The sequence below is a fragment of the Drosophila miranda genome, chromosome 3 (genome assembly GCF_003369915.1).
Source record: "Drosophila miranda strain MSH22 chromosome 3, D.miranda_PacBio2.1, whole genome shotgun sequence".
NCBI lineage: Eukaryota > Metazoa > Arthropoda > Insecta > Diptera > Drosophilidae > Drosophila > Drosophila miranda.
In genome coordinates, this window is record NC_046676.1 from 23,398,978 (window position 1) to 23,417,629 (window position 18,652).

The window sequence follows — 18,652 nt, forward strand, 5'->3', positions numbered from 1 at the left end:
CTGCCCACTCGAGTGGCAACACAATATTTTCCATGTTTTCGGCATTCCAATTACAGATTCAAGTGCTTCCCCCCTCCAGAGAAAAGATTTACATACATATATGTATTGGATGTTTACGAAGGAGAAATGTACAATTTTCAGCCTTTAATTGGCTTGTTGGCAGTCAGTCAGTCAGTCAGTTGTCATGACAATAACTAATGTATCACCAATCGAACGGCACAGGAACATGTGTATCTTTCCCTCGGAATGTATCTGTGTGCCGTGTGCGTACTGTGTGTATCTTGGCATTGAAAAGTGCCGCACATGTGGGGTTAATGTTGTTTTCTCTGCCGAAAGGCAAATGGGAAAATGGCGATGAGAGGTGACAAGTGAGTCAAGACAAGCCACAAAAATACACACATTAGGTTTTAGGTTTATCCATAAATTACAGAACTTGTTGCGTTTTCAGGGTACCCTTTTTTTCTTTCAGTGGACCACAAAATGTTGTTGTTGTTAAAGTTAAGGAAAACGAGTTGGTTCTTAGGACTATATTGATCTTTTTTCCTCTTACCATATGCATCAATATAGTGCGCCAATTCAGCTACTAATCCACAGATATCCATGAAAGATAATCCAAAAACTGGTTGGTTGTCACTTTGACTGATGTTTCACTCGATTGTAACTGGTAGATGGGATGCCTGCACCCTTGAGAATAATACACGAGCCCCACACGAGTTCTCTGCTCTCAGCTCTCTTCTCTTCTGCTGAGAATGTATCTCCACGATTTGTTTGCACTTTGCAGCCACTTTGCCATATAATATCTATACAAATATGAATATATATTTATTTTAAGAAATATACTTTCTTCTTTCCTCTAATTTGTGGTTGGGTTCTCAGCTACAATGCGTTTTGTTTCGTTTCTTTTTGTTTTGTTTTGCACTTTCTTTCGAATTGCACTTGTTGTGGGGGCTATTTATTTATTATAGGGGCTCTCTCTCTCTTTTCTTTTTCTTTTTTGTTTAACAATTTCTCATAGACACTCGTACAAAATATGCATTTGGTTTGTATGGGGGGTGTGGGTTTTGGGGGATGCGGGGGGAAACCTTTCTTTGTATTTTTGAAATTTCTTTTGTTTCGTATTTAATATATTTTGTATTTTGTATTTTTGTTTCTTTTTGTTTTATGTAAATTTTTGTAAGAAAAAAACAAACACGGGGCGGCGAGCGAACGATCGAATCGAGCGGCGAGCGACCGTGTGCGGACCCGTGGAGAACCGTTAACAACAAAATCCAAAAAACAACTCAACTCCAAGAGCGAAACCGAAACCGAAAACCGAACGGAATGCTGAACGCGACGTCGGCAGACGCCAGACCACCAAAACAGAGCACAAAGTCGTCGGCGTCGCTCTGTCGACACACAATTATTCACCACGAAACTCACCACACCACACCACAGAGAGAGACAGAGAGAGAGAGCGAGAGAGCGAGCGAGCGAGAGTAAAAGTCGAAAACGGAATCAGCGCTAAAGTTAAATGTGAAACGCAACACGCACACACATACACACACACACACACATACTCTCCCTCTCTCAGGCTTGAATGAAAAATGCCGATGCAATCGTCAGATACTCTCTCTCTCTCTCTCTCTCGCTCTCCCTCTCTCGCTGTGTGTTTACTCTCTCTCTCTCTCTCTCTCTCTCTGTCTGTCTGTGGCTCTGAGCCTTGCACGTGTGTGCGTGCCAGTGCCATCATCGCTTTCCTTTTATTTTATTCTGTTTCTCTCTGTTTTCTATCGTTTCTTCTTCTTCTTCTTCAGTTTTCTGGTTCGGGTGCACAAGTGCAAATTCACACGTACATTCGAAATGTACGCTGGCACAGTGGAACAAAAGCAATCGAATCGGAAATGGATCACCCAAATGGGGTCTATAAGCAAATATTCATTTTAAGATGAAAATTTAACAATTTCATGGATTTTTAAAAGATTTTTAAGGTCTCAAAAGTATTTGGTGAAGACTCTAAAGAAGTTTCGGCATGTATCTGGGAGATCTACTGAATAATAACCTTTACAATCAGTTGATTAATCATGAAACCCCTTTCCGGCGATACAAATAAACCACTTTTAATAAATTTATTTAGATTTCTTAAAGTTCGTACATCTTTGGAGCCAAAATTCAAACTTCTGGGGATCTTCAGAGATCTAGGCTGTCAAATTTCTTTAGCCAACCTTCACTTTCCATCGACTAGCCCTCATTCTCAACCCACAATCCATGCAGAGACACTCCTAATGTTTGCTCCACCTGCCCCAAAGATACATTTATTATCTCAATAATTCTTGGCCCATTGAAAAGAATCCCAATCATGAGAAAAGAGTCCTTAGCAGACCTGCTCACTAAATTGGAACAATTCCAATTCGATATATGTATAGGAGGAAAGGCGCACGCAGGGCAAAGGAAAATGAAATTTTTCCCCTTGGGCAGAGAAAAAGAATTGAAGAGACGTAATTGATGGTAAGGCAGCCACCAGATCGACAGAAGTCATGCAACAACACCAACAGTAATAACAGCAACAGCAACAACAACAAATGTATCTACGAGTATGTTTGTACAGAATGTATCTACGAGTACGTGTACGTGTACGTGTTCGTTTGTTTGTTTGTCTGTCTGTCTGTATATTTGTACAATGATTGACCGTCGCCGCCGTCGTCGTCGTCGTCGTCGTCGTCTGTTGGGCGGCGTATAAATTGCACATTTCAAATACATTGTGGCTAAAAAGTAAATGCAAACCGAGATACAGATACACGCTCTCTCTCCACTCTTCTCCTCCTCACCCTCCTCCACCTGACGGGCGGTATATCTGTGTGTGTGTGTGTGTGTGTGTGTTTGTGTGAGGCAAGTTCAAGTGTAGAATGCAATAGAGAGAGCTGCAATCGAGAGAGAGAGAGAGAGACGAGACCTCCATCTCTTGTCTCTATCTCCCTGTACGCATACGCATAGAAAAGCCGGCAAAGGCAAGGGCAGCCCCAGCCGCAGTCCAAAGGCAACAGCAGAGAGGGGGCAGCGGGGGGACAGAGAGAGCCTAGACTGTGGTGAATTTCTCTCTCTCTCTCTCTATCTCTCTGTCTCATTTTGGGGGTTGGCGGCTAGACACCACATTGAACCACAAAGAGTTCAAGATTGAAAACACAAAATATCAACAATGACAGCTGAGTAGAGTGCCCCGCAGTGTGGGTGCGAGGGGGGGTATGGAGAGGGGGCCCTCCATCTATGTACATCTCTCTCTCTCTCTCCCACTCTCTATCTGTTTGTGTGTTTGTTTTATCCATACAAATACAGCTGCCGCCCAGAAGAGGCCTTCTGCATTCAATGATGTCTGCCACAGATTCTGCCTCTCTCTCTCTCTCTCTCTCTCTCTGCCCCCCTCCTCCGCCAAGCAACACTCGCCCTTCCTCTGCCTTCTCTAAACCCACCCACACACACACACCCCCTTTGGACGCTTCTTGGCCGACTGCCAAACGACGAAGACTCTCCTCCTCCACTGACGACAGTTCAGTAGTACAGTGGAACAAATTTGTTTGGGTGTGAGTGCAACAGTCAGTGTATCTCTATGTGTGTCTGTGTATGCATGCGAGTGTGTGTGTGTGTGTGTGCGAGAGAGAGCATTTGTCTAGTTGCGGGGGTGTTTGACGGTGTGGCGGCGGGGGGGCGGGGATAGAGAGGAAGTCGTGTGCACGCCGTTTGTTGGGGTAGTTCGCCGGCAGAAAAGATAAATAGAAATAGAGAAATAGAAATAGAAGAGTAAAGAGGAAACTGAGAAAAGTGGCAAGTGGGAAGTGGGTAGCGATGTCTGATGTATGGCATGGCACTGCGCATACCCTGGAGTGTGAGGGGGGGGGGAGGCTAAAACAAAAATATAGATAGAAGGAGATAAGATATTATTTTAACAAATATTTCTACCTAGTTCTGGAACAAAAAATTCCTGAAAAAGGTTCCCGGAACTAGTTCTAGAAAAGTCTCAGTTTATTCTGGAAAAAAACATCCTTAAGAAAAGTCCCTAAAACTAGTTCCATCTCTGACACTTTCGAAAACGGAACTAGCTCTGTCTCTCGAACTAGTTCTGTATTATGGGAAAACACCTTTTTTACACCACCCATTCCCGATTGCTTACAACTCACAGACACATTATGTATCTGTATCTTTACACCAGCTATCTCTCCATCTATGCATGTGTATGTGGGCATCTGTGTGCACTCGACGAGGGAGATAGTGGAGAACAGCTAAAGGAAAAGAAAAAGAAAAACTTGTCTACATGGCTCCGATGCCTGTCGTACAAGCTGCAAAATTTATGCGAAGACACACAAATCCACTGAACGAGAGACCCCGACAATGAGAGACAGACCGTGCACCACTACCACTGCCACTGCCACTGCCACTGCCACTACCACTACCAACACCAGAGCTCCACGCTCTCTGCACTGCTCCACCTCCTTATTGGATGCAGACCCCCGACATGGGCATGGACATAATAATAATTTGTTGGATTTTCTTTTGCCAGTCTGGTTTGCCTTGTTTGGCGCGGATTCGTGGCGGGTTCGCGGTGAGGTTTCGGGTTCGGGTACACACACACACACACTGCGAAAGAGCGGTGGCAGTGGCACAGGGGGCACAGGGGGCACGTGGAGGCAAGAGGCAATCGCAAAGTCAGGTTTAATGTCGTTCAGTGGCGCGGCGCCTTTTTTTGCCGTTGAGGTAGTCAAAGCCACGCGACAGAGAGCGAGGGAGAAAGAGCGAGTCAGCGAGAGAGTAAGAGTAAGAGGGAAAGGCAAAAAGGGAGCCCCTGACATCAAAAGTGGGCTGAGGCCGCAGCGCTCGTCGTCGTCGTCGTGGGCCAAGGAACCACTGAAAGACAGAAAGACATGCAACGAACGACCGACCGGCCGACCGACCGACCGACCGACCAACAGACCGACCGAGCCGTGTGGGCAAATAGTCAAACATCGGGTATCGGTGGTTGTTTCCCGATAAGCGTCTATGAATGGGTAATTTAATGTAATGGGGCACTGCCGGCCAGCAGAGTCACTGCAGGATGGGGGCAGGGGGCAGAGGCAGGGGGCAGGGGGCAGGGGACAGCGTACATTGCAGGGAGTTGTCCAACAAGAGCGTGCAAGTACATACATGTCTTCGTATATATATTCCAATACATAAGTGGACCTTAAATGGGTGGTGGAAGGTCGCGCATGGCACAGTGGGATCAATTGGCATCAAATGAAAGTGTAAAATGCACTTAATATCGAAAAAAAACTGCTAAGAATTTAGTTAGTTCATATAGGATATCGATGGGTATTAAGCTAACGATGGTAAAACATGAATTGAGTGTCGAAAGATGGAAGAGTTGCATTCAGAGAACAGTCAACAGGTTAATTAGTCGATATATCGAAGTAGATCGATTTATCGGTCATCTTAAATAGTGATCGTAAAGATTTCTCGATGGAATAACAGTTTTTAATCGAATAATATCGATAATTTGATATTTTATCGCTAGAACAGCAGGCTTTAATCGAATAATATCGATAACTTGATGGTTTATCAATATAATAATAGCTTTTAATCGTAGAGTAATACATAGTTGTCTCGATAATAGAACGTTCCCCTCAATAGCCCTTAATTCTATACACAAAACCATTCCCTTTGCGGTTTCTATGCCATAAATCAAAGACATTAGATGGCATAATAGTATTCCTCCCGCAATCACAAAGTGCACTTAACATTCCAGTCTTTAATGTGGAATTCGTATCGAAATAGACAAAAGCCGCTTATCTGCGTATCGTTTTCTGTTCTGGTCCCCCCATTCAGACAATGTCTAATGCATTCTTCTTATCAATTCAGTTTTTTGGCGCCCATGGACAGCCGCAGGCAATAGCCATCGGTCGATTGAACATTTAATTTTGTATGAGCCGGCAATAGCTGGACTTCTGTTTCTCATAAATACTTTTATTGCAGCACTTACCATTCTACCAGCTATTGGCATAATATAAATGGAAATTTATTCCAAAGAAACGTACGATCTTATCGATAACTCACCTGAAAAGAAACAAAGATACAAAGAATTTCATTAATTATCATCTATGGAGTAAAATATCAGTAGTATCATAATCTAGTTCCTGTCCAGTAGATACTCGTCGCAGAAGGTCATTTCATTGATAAACGAAATCCAGTTTGATTCATAGACAAGAAATTAGCAACAATCTCCCCGTCCATTTTGTAGTTTAACACATTTTCAGATACATTTGTGTGTCGCTTCTGTTTTTCCACATTTCCGCGCCATCCCCCTGTTTTTCGGAAAAACCTTGACTGACTGCGAGTGTTGCATGCTTGTGAAGCGTGCAATTTTCCCCCGAATTAATTTGCATTTCCCACTGCAGAGAGCCTGTTATTTTTCCGAAATTCATTCATGGGAGTCGCGACGCGCCAGCATTAAAAATCTTTATTATTATTTGTTCACGTTTCTCGTGTCACGCCAGAGCCAGAGAGAGAGACAGAGCCAGAGCTGAAGCTCAAATGCGAAATGCAAATTGAATTTGAAAATTGCGACCGACACTTGACGGCCTGTCTACGAAAACACAAAAAAAATATATAAAAAACAGCAAATAAAAGCATAAAACCGCAATATGCCAAACCACCGTCTCAGTCTACAGGGGAGGGGAGGGGGGTGGGGGACCCAGCGCCCCATTGAGTGGGGCCCCCCCACCACCATTCATTCCCACCTCGGTGCAGATCTCTGAATGGTTCTGTCCAGAGCCAGACACAGCTGAATGGAATGGATATTTAGCTTGTGTCTGGAATTTGATTAAAATAATTTACTGATGCTGGCTGCCAGTTTCTTGTGAGCTATAGACGAGACGACATGCAGGTGTACAGTGCGTTTCAGAGACATATACATATACCTCTAATACTAGCTGGCCCGACAACGAACAGCTTTGATCCGTGCCTTGGTGGTGGTTCAATCAGCACTTTCGGATGAGCGGAAAACTCATTAGTTGGCTCTTAGTCGTACACTCATTCAAGTGTATTATTGTCATAGCTTTAGGTTTCCTTTTATGACTCTATCAATCCTCATAACTCGCTTCAACAGCTCTCTTCCTCTCTCTCTCTCTCTCTCGCTCTCCTTTATGCCCACGAAACGCACTGTACCTTTCATTTTATTCATGCTACATGTGATTATTATTATATTTCGTGATTTATGCCGACATGCGTGACATTATTTCATTCCAAGTGACAATTTGAGGCGTTGTTGCTGGCACTAGAATATTTTTTCATTCGCGAGTACACTCGTGCACTCGTAAATTATATGCGAGCGAATGTTTTGGCATCCTCCAGGGTGCTAGATCATGATGCAGCCTGACAGCGTAACCAGCCATCGATTGCATATTAAACAGTAGTCCGGGCGTCTGCCTGCGGGCGTGTGCACGGGCCTGGCCTTGGCACGCCAGCTATCTATAGTAGTTTCCTGCGGAAAATGGCAAACAAATGGACAGACAGACAGCAATTCATCTGAAATCCACATGTCAACACTCAAAGGGGCATGGACACTGGTTGCAGCTGTAATTAACAGCAGAATGTACTTGCAAGTTGTCTGGCTATGGTCTTTCCAAGGGTCTGATGATTTCGATTGGATTTCGATTCGGTAGGTATTTCCATGTTTTAGAACCTTCAAGATCGGGTCTCCATAATTATTTCATAGTTTTCATGGCAACGATCTTTTTGGCAGGGTATTGTCCCTGTCCGAACCTATCGATTCTCTTTTTGTTTACTGTAACCTTGTAAGCTGTGGTGGATGTTGTGTAGGGGTTCTGCGTGTGTAGGAGCCCAAGTGTGCAACACGCGCCAGAGCTTAGGGCTTCCCCTCTCCCCCCTTTCTCTCTCTCTCACTCTCCATCGATGTCTGACAGCTTTGACCGGGCAAGAGCTAGCTTCTGGGATGACGGAAATAACTGCAACGCACTTGCCACAACACAATCTGCGTTTTACTCTATTGGAAGCCAGCCTTCCCTCCACCCACGCAACCCTTAAGCCCGCACTGCCCGCACCTCGCCCCCACCTCGCACCCACTCCCAGCCCGCACTGAAAGTTTTGTAAATTATTTTTAAATTGCACATATTTAATCAAGTGTGAAGTCTGGTCCGCTGCTGCTGCTGTCGGTCGCACCATTTTGTATGCATGTCAAACAATTAATTAGTGCACAATTCTCTTTCCCGTTCTCTCTTTCTTTTTGCTTTATTTTTGCTTCTGCCTTGAACTTGTTTCGCCTTTTGGAGCAGAATCGATTGAAAGATCTCCATCGAATTGAGCGGCGGTGGGCACGTCATCGAAAATGCATGTCGTGTGCATGACGACAGATTTTGATGCTCACAAGCGAAAGCTGCCAAAGAGAATGCCCGAGACAGGTACAAAACCCTCATACATGTCGTGTGCAGGACTCGGCCGGAGCGAAAGAGAAAGCCCGTCACATTATGCATGTCGTGTGCATGATGCCAGATTTTGATGCTCCACTCGAAACGCACAAGCGAAAGCTGCTAAAGAGAATGCTCGAAAATGGTACAAAACCCTCATACATGTCGTGTGCCGGACTCGATCGGAGGTTCGTAGATACATAGATTGGTGGTTTCTTGTGGGGATACTGAAGGGACCTGCCATGTCTTCTTTTGGGGTATTCCTCCCATTATCGATAGTCTGTTTTTTTTAACTTCTTATCGTTTTTCAAAAAACCTTTCACATTTGTTTTATGAATCAACAAAAACTCCATTTTTGTCGTTACCACAAAATTTAGTTGTTGTTACCCCAGATGTCCCCTGTGAACTCTGAAAGTGCACTCATACTCAGACCAGAGTACCAGAATACCAGAATATAGGTAGGTGTACACGTATATGTGTATGAATAATCATTTGCGGTGCGCCTACCGACAGTTCATTGAACGAACAGACGACAGGCGACGACGAACCGAACAGAACAGAACAGAACAGAACAGCATTTGCTGCGGTTCTTACTCATTTTTGGCTGAGTTTTACCTAATTAAGTCAACAAAGTGGGGGAAAACCCACAAGCACCCCTGCCCATCGCTGTCTGGCTACCGAAAATTGTTATAACAAATCAAAAGAAAATAAGGAAAATCTGATTCCGATTAAGCCAAAACGGGGAATGCTCTTGCTGGGAGTAAAAAGGATAAGGATATCGATCAGGATACGATCATAAGGAGAGCGTTCTGATCAGGGCACCATTCTGGAGCATTCTCTCAAATATCCTACCCAAATATCGTTGCCCATAATCGGGATATACCTTTCGTTAGAGTATCGTAAAGCATAGCCTGGTTGTGGCTTCTAAAAGCCACAGTCTGACACCCGTCTGGCAACGACCCCGAGCCATACACAACTTATTAACACGAACCGCGAAAGTTTCATTTCTTTGGTGCCCAATTTGCCCTCTAATTGGGTCGAGACATGGCACGGGGCGAGGGCGATGAAAACCTTCTTTAAAATTCCATATAGCAAACAAAGCCTCAATCGAAGCAGTCTCCTTAGGGGCATTCACCGAGTAAGCCCTGCTCCAAACGTATTCCCAATCAGTATCAGACTATCGTCTCCACATAATCACATCAGAAATTTTCAGCAATGGAAAACCTAACGATTGACAGCGAACCAACAAACGACAACAGTTTGGCAGGGTATATGTGGGCATTCCTGTGGTTGTTCCTGGGGTTTTTTGCCCTGGTCAAGGCTGCTCAGCTCCTGGATCACTACTTTATCGCTGGTCTGATGGGGAGCTACAAGCCCCGCTCGAAAGAGCAGATGTGGCTGCACTACCAGGCGATGAAAGAGCAGAGCGACTCTCAGTCGCAGGAGCTGCGTCAGAGGAACACGAAACTGGAGGGCTTGATAGCGGATCTGCAGGAGTGCAATCGCCAGTTGATCAACGAAAACTGCAGCCCTCAATCAGCAATGGGCGACAAACAGATGGACCAGGAGCCGAAGAACCCCCACAATCTCTTCATAAAGAACAATCACTTCCACCTGACCATTCAGGTGCTCGTCAAGGAGGAACGCTTCGATCTCAGCATAAAGAACCCTTCGCTGGCGCCAAAGGTGGAGCCCAGTATCTGGATGAAGTACCTGAAGCAGCGCAAGTCTCTGATGTCCTGCCAGTCCATTGTCGATCCCAATGCCATGACCGAAAGCACTCCTGGGCGCACAGAGCCCACCATATTGAGCACCGAGGAGATGCAGAAGATACAGGGTGAGTCGATAGCCGATAAATCGAATAATCGAATATTCTAAAAACCTGCGTATCTTTCAGGCATTAGCTCTTATGCCTAGCTCTTCGTACTTTTGTGTTATGGCATTAAACAAATTTTTTAAGGTTTCGGCAGCATAGAAAATCACAACAAAATTGCACAGACAGGAGCGTCACTCGGGCAGCATCAGCGGGAATCGATAAATTTCGATTTCCCTTTTCAATCATTTCAAACGGAAATGTGTTGATTTATTTGCATATACAATAAATAAATACATTTACTTCTTTTATCCAATTTCCGCTAAGAGCTAAACCGTTTCTATTTGCTCTTTCCGACTCCCCCAAACACCAGCCCCGGACCGGCCCCACGGCTCCCCGGCTCCCCGGCTGACATCTGCCGAAGAGGAAAGAAAACAAATGCAAAAATATGCGTCTGTCCGTCGAGTTTTGTTCCATGTGGAAGCCGTGCCGTACCGCTCCCTGGGACCGCCAGCACGATGACTTATCAACGCAGAATTAAGCGATTGCTTTCTACTCTCCCTCTCTCTTTTGTCTCTCCTTTCTTGCTCGGCTTGCTGCGGGGTCAGTGGCAGTTATCATTGCAATTTTGTAATCAGTCGCCGGCTCAAGGTTAAATTCTCGCTGCGGCACAGTGGGGCAATCTCTATGGGGCCTTTGGGTCTCCTTCTCTTCTCCATCTGCTTCTGCTCCTTCCGTTGTCTCCCCATATCGAGGGTCGCCATATTTGCGAGTCTCGTTTCATTTGTTTTTTTTTTATGGCTACTTTGTGGGTCATTTGCCCGTCTGGCTCTCAAAATTTCTTTAAATACAAATAAGTATTTCTACATATGTATTCCGATACGTACATTATATGTTCATGTATATATTTACTTGGAAACATTGCTGTGTGTATTTTTGTGCATTTCGTTTTTCATTTGCGATTGTCACTTTGTTGATTTAGATTTATGGCCATTTAAATGCAATTCCATTGTATTTTACTGGATCACATTTTTTGTCAACTGAATTGGGTCTACCTCTCTCTTCGCCCCCCACCCCCTTTGTCCACTCTTTTCATTTGTACTTTTTTTTCACTGTCTGGTGGTGATTGTTGACGCTGATAATGATGAAGGCTCAATCGATTAGCGGTGATTTCTGCAAGAACAAAATGCCACTGATGAAGTCATTGACTGATGCCATTTGCTATCGATAACAACGATAAGTTGGCGATTGAGAAATCTCCATATTAGGGGAAATTATCGATATAAAATCGATTTCGATTGACATCATCACAGCCTTCGATATGAAAATGAAAAAAAAATTCTATATCACGTGTCCTTCCATCCACACCTTCCACCCGTATGATATGCTTTGCCAGGTCAGGGGCTCGCAGTCAACAACCAACGTCATTGAAGGGCCCGCATCTTTTACTTGGTATCCACTGATGGCCAGCCTCCCTCTCAGAAAACTCACGCAAAGACCCCAAGAAATGACGCATCTCCAGGCCAAGTTCCCAGCAAGTGGCCAAATGAAAACTGTGATTATTTATAGATGGGAGAAGAGCGGTAACAAAGCAAGCAACTTTACAGTTGATCAAATTTGGTCGGGGGAGGGGGGCATGACATTTGCATAGATAATTTGTTTACCCCAGAGAATCACAAATGATTTCGCCCAGTAACCCACATAGAACACATCTATCCCCGTGTGTGTGTGTGTGTGTGTGTGTGTGTGTGTGTGTGTGTGTGTGTGTGTGTGTGTGTGTGTGTGTGTGTGTGTGTGTGTGTGTGTGTGTGTGTGAGTGTGGGGGGGGGGGAACAATCTAATCATTAATTGGCACACTAACCCCAAACACTGAGAGATTCCGCTGCCATTGGCCCCATTCCACGACACTCACTGATAAAAATAGTTTATTTTTTATCAAGGTTGTTTGCCAAAATAGAAAAAAAAGCACCCACAAAAAACGAAAGTGAAAGCAAAAGGCGAGTGCGAGTGCGAATGCGAGGGCGTGTGGATAGATAGCGATAGAGAGAGAGAGAGAGAGAGAGGGAGAGCAATTGAAGGGGCGACCGACCTTGAGATAATGCCCTCATTTGAAAATTGTGTTTATTTAACAACGAATTGGATTAATAGGCACAACCAGGAACTCAATTGGAGCAGGGTACACATGCTAGATTGTAGAAAGAAATGTTTATAAAGTGCTTAAGAAATGCCATTCAAAAGATCAGAGAAACATGAACTATTAACTGAATGAATATAGGGGTAATTTTCGCAAGTGAAAAGCTTTGATTTTATTTCATTTTAATCCTTAGCTTTTGTTGTACGAAATCTTACAAGAATTTTGATTGAAACCATTATGAAACCTGAAGAAATAAATCAACATTTGACATCACAAAGTGGAAAACAATAAAGGCAAACCACAAGCAACAAAACTGCATCAGAAAAGTTCATTAACATCAGAATTAAGAATATCTAAACAGAACGGAACGACTGCGAATCATACGAAAAGAATTCGCTGAAATTAAAAAACAAGAAAACAAAAAATAAGGCACACACAATTTTTATGGGTCAATGTGCTAGTATTTGGATCTAGAAGATCATTGACATTGCACAGCGAAACCGAAATCGAAATCGAAACGAGATTAGATCGGATCGCTTCTAGATTATCCTCCTGCCGGTGGAGACATCAGGCCCCTGGCCTCAACAGCAGAGACAGCAGCGAGAGACCTCAATGAAATGTTTGTTTGCCCAAAAATTAGGGTCAGGGCTAGCCCCTGTGCCACTATCAAGTGTCGGTCGTCTACGCTTTGTTCTCTTTGCCTGCGAATGTATCTGTGTATCTGTGTCTCGGTGTCTCGGTGTATCTGTATCTGTGTCATGCGAAAGCGAAAAGAGACAGGCTGGCACACACTCGGGCAGACGGGCCAGTAAATGTTCATGACTCTCATTCTAATTTCATTTAAATGCCTTACAAACACACACACACATACACAGCCTTATGTAAACACATATATAGAGAGGCAGAGAGAGATAGAGAGAGTCTGGGGGTCTGCTTTTCTATATACAATAAAAATTGCAGCCCAGCCGACGCGTCGGCCATTTTGGTTTTACTTTTTTATTTCGTTGATTTTTGCTTTCTTTTCTTCTTTTTGTATCCCCAAAAATTCTGTCTGAATCCCCACCTCTAATTTGACGCCGCCGCCCTGCCCACTCACACGCCCCCTCTCCCACAATAATCAGCGTCATTGTGTTGTGTTTTTTGAGGCGCAAAACGTGTTGCCATCGTTTTATTTTTCTTCTTTTGCGTATTTTTCTGCTGCTGTTCTTTACGAACTTTTATTTTTTGGCATTTGTTGTTATTGGCGGAGCAAATATTTGCAATTCTCTTGCTTTGTCTGTCTGCACCAATAAATTGTTGTAGATTATTATTCTTTGGAGGGTTTTTGCTCGAACAAAAAAGTTTAGAGATTCGAACATGTGTAGATCATCGGATGGGCAACCGGTTCTGTTTATTGTTTACATTTATCAATAAATGCCCACACGCACAATAGAAACAGTTGATGGCACATAAAAAGCGGCCTAAAACGAAGCACCAACACAGCCGCTCTCAACCGGTCCTGTGGCGCAATGGATAACGCGTCTGACTACGGATCAGAAGATTCCAGGTTCGACTCCTGGCAGGATCGCAGAGATTATCTTTTTTTTTTTTGTATAGATTACTATTTTTTCCAGCACTTTTCCGCTTGAGAAACAGGAAAATAAATATTAATTGGAAAAAAAGAGGAAAAAATTTGATTTCGCCCAACGTGGGGCTCGAACCCACGACCCTGAGATTAAGAGTCTCATGCTCTACCGACTGAGCTAGCCGGGCACTTGGTCTTCTCTGTTCCCATCGCCTAAATGACGAGGGGACCCAAAGATGGCCCAAAGATGAGACCATTTTGGCAGCAGATGAAGAACTAGAACCTAGAATCTAGAACCTATGACCTTCCCACGCAGGCAGTAGGCCACATGGCGTATGCGTAATGTTGTTCTTAGGGGTTGACAAAGCAAATGGAATCAATGGGGTGGATAAGTGGTCCGCCTGCGGCATAAATACTCCGCACAGCCTGCATATATAATTTGTATTAATGTGCCTAGAGGAGTACTCGTCGCATCAGAGTATGCCATATATTATATCTGCGCCATTACACGATAATTTGTTCGCTTTAATAAGCTCCACTATTTGCTTAATCAGTCCGAGAGAGAGGGAACGAGAGAAGGCGAGCGATTCATTCATTCATTCATTGTCGCTGCTCTCTGGCTCGAAACTATTCATAGATTTCTATTTCATTTTCACCCTGACCCACCGCAATAGTTTTCATATTACTGCCACCACCACCCCTTTTGTGCGGCGCGGCTCGGCAGCTGCAACAACTACAGCAACAACAGTAAATGCCAACAACTATTTATGGCAAAATTCATTCGGTTTGTTGTTGTTTTTGTATGGCTGAATGGCTGACTGGCTGGCTTTCTATCAAAGTTGTTTCGCTCTTGATTTAGTTTATTATTGTGTGGATTTTTTTCGCTTCTCGTTTTGTTTTTTGCGCCACAGTTCATTGAGCGATTCATGAGCGATAACACGCACATTTTTTCGTACGCACAGAACATAAAACTTTTAGCACAACAAAAACAAAAACAAAAAACGAAAAAAAGTGCGAAATATTGTATGTATTTTCGGTGGCAGACGGTCAAGTGTGTGTGGGTGTCGCTGTGTTGCGTGTACACGGGGCGGATGATTCACATCACGCATACGCCGCGGTGTCTGCGACGCACAATGCGAAAAGATAACAACCATTTGGCTGTTCTCTGGGGCTGGTTCGGGGGGCTGGTAAGAAGCACATAGTTTAAAACAAAGTCATATATCTTTAGGGAGCTCTCAAGTTTCGCTGGATATGATATCTTTTCAGGGCCATGGCCTCCCTTGGGTATTATTCAATCTTTATGTGATATCTGGCGAGATTTTCTTGTGTATAAAATGGGTTTATCTTTTATTGGAACAAAACAAACAGCACACATGATGGATGTGTATTAATTTCTATTTTCAAGTTGGAGACTTTCAAATTTGTCTCTCTCCTCTCTCTCTCTCTCTTTTCCATCTCGCTTTTCCCTTTTTTTCCCCCCCGTTTTGTTGCTTTTCGTTGGCCTTTGTTCCCGTTTGCCGTGTGTTTTTTTTTTGTTTTTTTGTGTGCCTTGATTTGAAATGCTTTGTTCTCGTTTCTCAGGAATATACGTACGTACAAATATTGTATATGCAGTTTTTTTTTTTTTGGCAAATTCATGTTCAGGTATTATCAGAATTTATTGCGTCTTAGGTTCATTGTTTTCCCCCAACACAAAAAAAGAGTACTCGATTCGTTTCGATAGAACACAACAGGTAAATAAATTTAATTGAGCTTTTGAACTTGAAAAAAGGTTGTGGGGTGCCATAGCCATGACTAATGCTGTCATCCAGATATATGCATATATATAGATGTGCATTCGTAGCGCAAATAGTACACTAGAACGACACCGACACCGACACCGACCGACTATATTTATATACACTTTCGCTTTCAGATGGAAATTAACAGCGCGCAACAACACAAACGCTTATCTCAACAAATGCCAAAGCGTCGAGTGCAACGAATATATATAAATATATGTATTCTATATACCATATATATATATAGTACAAATATATATAGCAGTGGCTATGGCTGTACTGTCGGGCATAAGTTGGCAAAAAGAACACAAATAGAATGAAAAAGCAAAAAAGAGAGGGAGAGGCAGAGAGAGAGAGAAAGGCGTCCATTAATTAAAAGTAGAAATAAGAGAACGCAAATGGCGTTGGGGGCAGCTGAGGGGCAGACCCCCATCTTGTTTGTGTTTTCCTCTCGATATTGATTGATGTTTTTCATGGCTGAAGATACGCTTAAATCTATCCATCCATCCATCCATCCGTACGTGTTCGTGTGGGTGTGCGCACAGGTGTCCAAGTTTCTATGATTAATGGCCAAATAATGCGGGGTACAATGCACTCATTCAGCGAGAGATATCGCTATAATAAATATGCTGCATTTTTAGATGGCAAATCAAAGATATTCGACTGCCAGGGAAAGGCTTTACAGATACATATTTCTCTATATTAATTTAAACTCTTGTATAACGTTTCCTCTGATCCATTTCCTTTTATCTCTTGCGCTTTTTTACCCTTCTGTAATTGCATCTATTTGCCCACAATCTGCTCCCGTTTTTGGCCCCTTTTTGTCCCCTTTTTTATGCACTCCTTTCACTCCTCTCTTCGCGCCATTTATTACAATTTATCTATAGTCTTTGTTATACGCCTACCATGCCATTCCATCTACTATATCTTGATCCATTGATCCAGTCCGTGTATCGTAATGAATATATTTTTAGCACTCTGGCGAAATCAACTTGTTTTCTGCTCAGCGGCCATTTTGATGACTGAATGACGGACTGACTGACTGACTGTCGCGAGAGCGAAACAACTGTCTTTCCAGAGAACAAAAGCAAGAGCATTACGCGTATGACGACTGATGAAATATGTACGTACGTATAAAGAGCCCCCTGATTCCTCCTCTCTCGCTCTCCATACCATCCCTCGTATCGCCACCAATTACCCAGTATATATGTGTACATTTATGTGTTAATGGGTCTCTGACCTGATTTAATAATAATAAATAAACTGTCGCGCAGGGGGGAAAAGAGACAGCACCACAGATAGAAAGAGCAAGAGCCAGAGTGGAAGAGGGAGAGGGAGAGGGGGAAATACTCGAATGAGCAATAAATACAAGATTGAATAAAAGTATTGTACATATATATATCGCGACCAAATCAATTGGCAAATGAAAACCAGTTGAAGTTTCAATTAAATTTCATTTCACATTCAAGAGAAATCCCAGCCTGGAAAAGAGGGTCCTCTTGGGCTTTAAAAAATGCTTTAAAAATATCTGTCTTCGAGGGTAAATCCTTTTTTGATCCATCTTTGAATTATCAAGCTCATACGTACACACAATAATGAAACGCACTGTACAAAAAACATATGAATATATATAAAATTGCCAGAATTATCGCCAGCGTCTGTTTGTTATTATTATTATTATTTTTTGGCAAATTTGTAGCTCGATTTTTTTGCCACTGCCTGTGTGTGTGTATGTGTGTGTGTGTATGTGTGCAGTGTGGAGCTGTGTGTGTGACCTTGAAATGGGTTGCGCTTTGTTGTTGGCGAATTTTTGGAAATTATCGCGCGTGTTTCTGCACGAGTATATGTGCAGCTCTCTTTACTTCTCTCTCTCCCTCTCTCTCTATATATATATCTCTCGATCTCCCTTTACATATCTCTGTGCTGCTCTGCGCGAAACGAAAGTCACTCGTCGCTTTCATTTTGATCGTATATATGTACATCTACAACGTACGAACAGTTGACAAAATGCAACCAGCTAAAACAAACAAAAATAGGCATAAAAACAAGTACAGTTGAGGCCAATAAAGTAGGGGCACTGCCTGCACAAAGGGGAAAGTAGTTTTCAAAGAAATGGAAAAATATTACGAATAAAGGACGTTTCCAAGTCCTAGACTGATTTTAGTAAGTGCTGGCCCCAGCGAGTAGAAATCAGATCAATTATTAAGAAAATATTCCGAGTTTTAAGGGCACCAAATTTTGATTTCAAATAGAAATTTTTAATTGAAATTTGAAACTTGTTTTCTGATTTATATCCCACTATTTCTATGACATGTTCTCCTATATTGTCAACCACTGGTGTCTGCCACATGGGAAAGAGAGCCAAAAAGAAAAATAATAAAAATCGAAATGCGCTCCGTAATTATCACAGTCGTTGCTGCTGCTGCTGCTGCTGTCATGAAATTAATTATCTTTTTACAGAGATGCACGATAAACTTGCGCGATCCGCGCGACTCGCCAAAAGCCAAAGTTCGCTGTATTAATTCAAGGCCAAGTGCGATACGCGAAAAAAAAGTGCAAACAGCAGTCGCAATGAGTACTCGCATTCAGATACGAATATATGTATACAATATATTCCTCCCCATTACCCCATGAGCACGAGTATGTGTATCAGCAGCAGCTGATAGGGGATATTGGTCATGATTCGGGGCGTTGGTAGAGCCAGAAACTAGCTAAAATTCAATTAAAAAGCAAACAGCAAACAGATAGTTTAATGACACCTGCTAAGTCCTATCGAAGCCTCTCCAAGAGGGGCACTCTTCGATTAATGCCACTTAAATCTTGTGAAAATGCCAATCACCTGACACGAAGAGTGTCCTGGAGGTGCGCTAAGCTCAAATGCAAATTTAAGTGCCGCAAATCCATTTGTGGCACGTAGCTCACGTTTGTGGGACTAGG

General features: G+C 43.1%; 2 protein-coding genes and 2 non-coding genes across 6 annotated transcripts in view; 2 read left to right on the forward strand and 2 right to left on the reverse strand.

Annotated features, from left to right (window-relative positions):
- Positions 1 to 18,652, reverse strand: part of LOC108159345 (ecdysone receptor) — an 83,444-nt gene that overhangs the window by 39,116 nt on the left and 25,676 nt on the right. Inside the window, exon 1 of one of the 3 annotated variants that reach the window (XM_017292550.2) lies at positions 551 to 1,290. The exons of 1 other annotated variant lie outside the window; for it this stretch is intronic. Coding sequence is in view for 1 of the 2 variants with exons in the window: in XM_017292552.2 (XP_017148041.1) it covers positions 551 to 602 (52 nt within the window). In the remaining variant the exon portion in view is untranslated. Of the gene's footprint in view, positions 1 to 550; positions 1,291 to 18,652 lie in introns of those variants that run through there. One more of the 3 variants, XM_017292552.2, reaches the window with a different exon arrangement.
- On the forward strand, positions 9,548 to 10,552 carry LOC117187749. The gene is made up of 2 exons (XM_033390551.1): positions 9,548 to 10,260; positions 10,321 to 10,552. Exons 1-2 carry the CDS (start codon positions 9,639 to 9,641, stop codon positions 10,338 to 10,340), a joined length of 642 nt encoding a protein of 213 aa, XP_033246442.1. The 5' UTR covers positions 9,548 to 9,638; the 3' UTR covers positions 10,341 to 10,552.
- On the forward strand, positions 13,865 to 13,937 carry Trnar-acg. Its single transcript has one exon. It is a non-coding gene; the product is annotated as a tRNA-Arg (tRNA).
- Positions 14,050 to 14,122, reverse strand: Trnak-cuu. The gene has a single exon. It is a non-coding gene; the product is annotated as a tRNA-Lys (tRNA).

Bases quoted from the DNA above. Each gene is read 5' to 3' on its own strand.
- LOC117187749 (XM_033390551.1), top strand. From the start codon at position 9,639: ATGGAAAACCTAACGATTGACAGCGAACCAACAAACGACAACAGTTTG. The intron at 10,261-10,320 runs GTGAGTCGATAG...CGTATCTTTCAG, and splicing joins GGAGATGCAGAAGATACAGG to GCATTAGCTCTTATGCCTAG.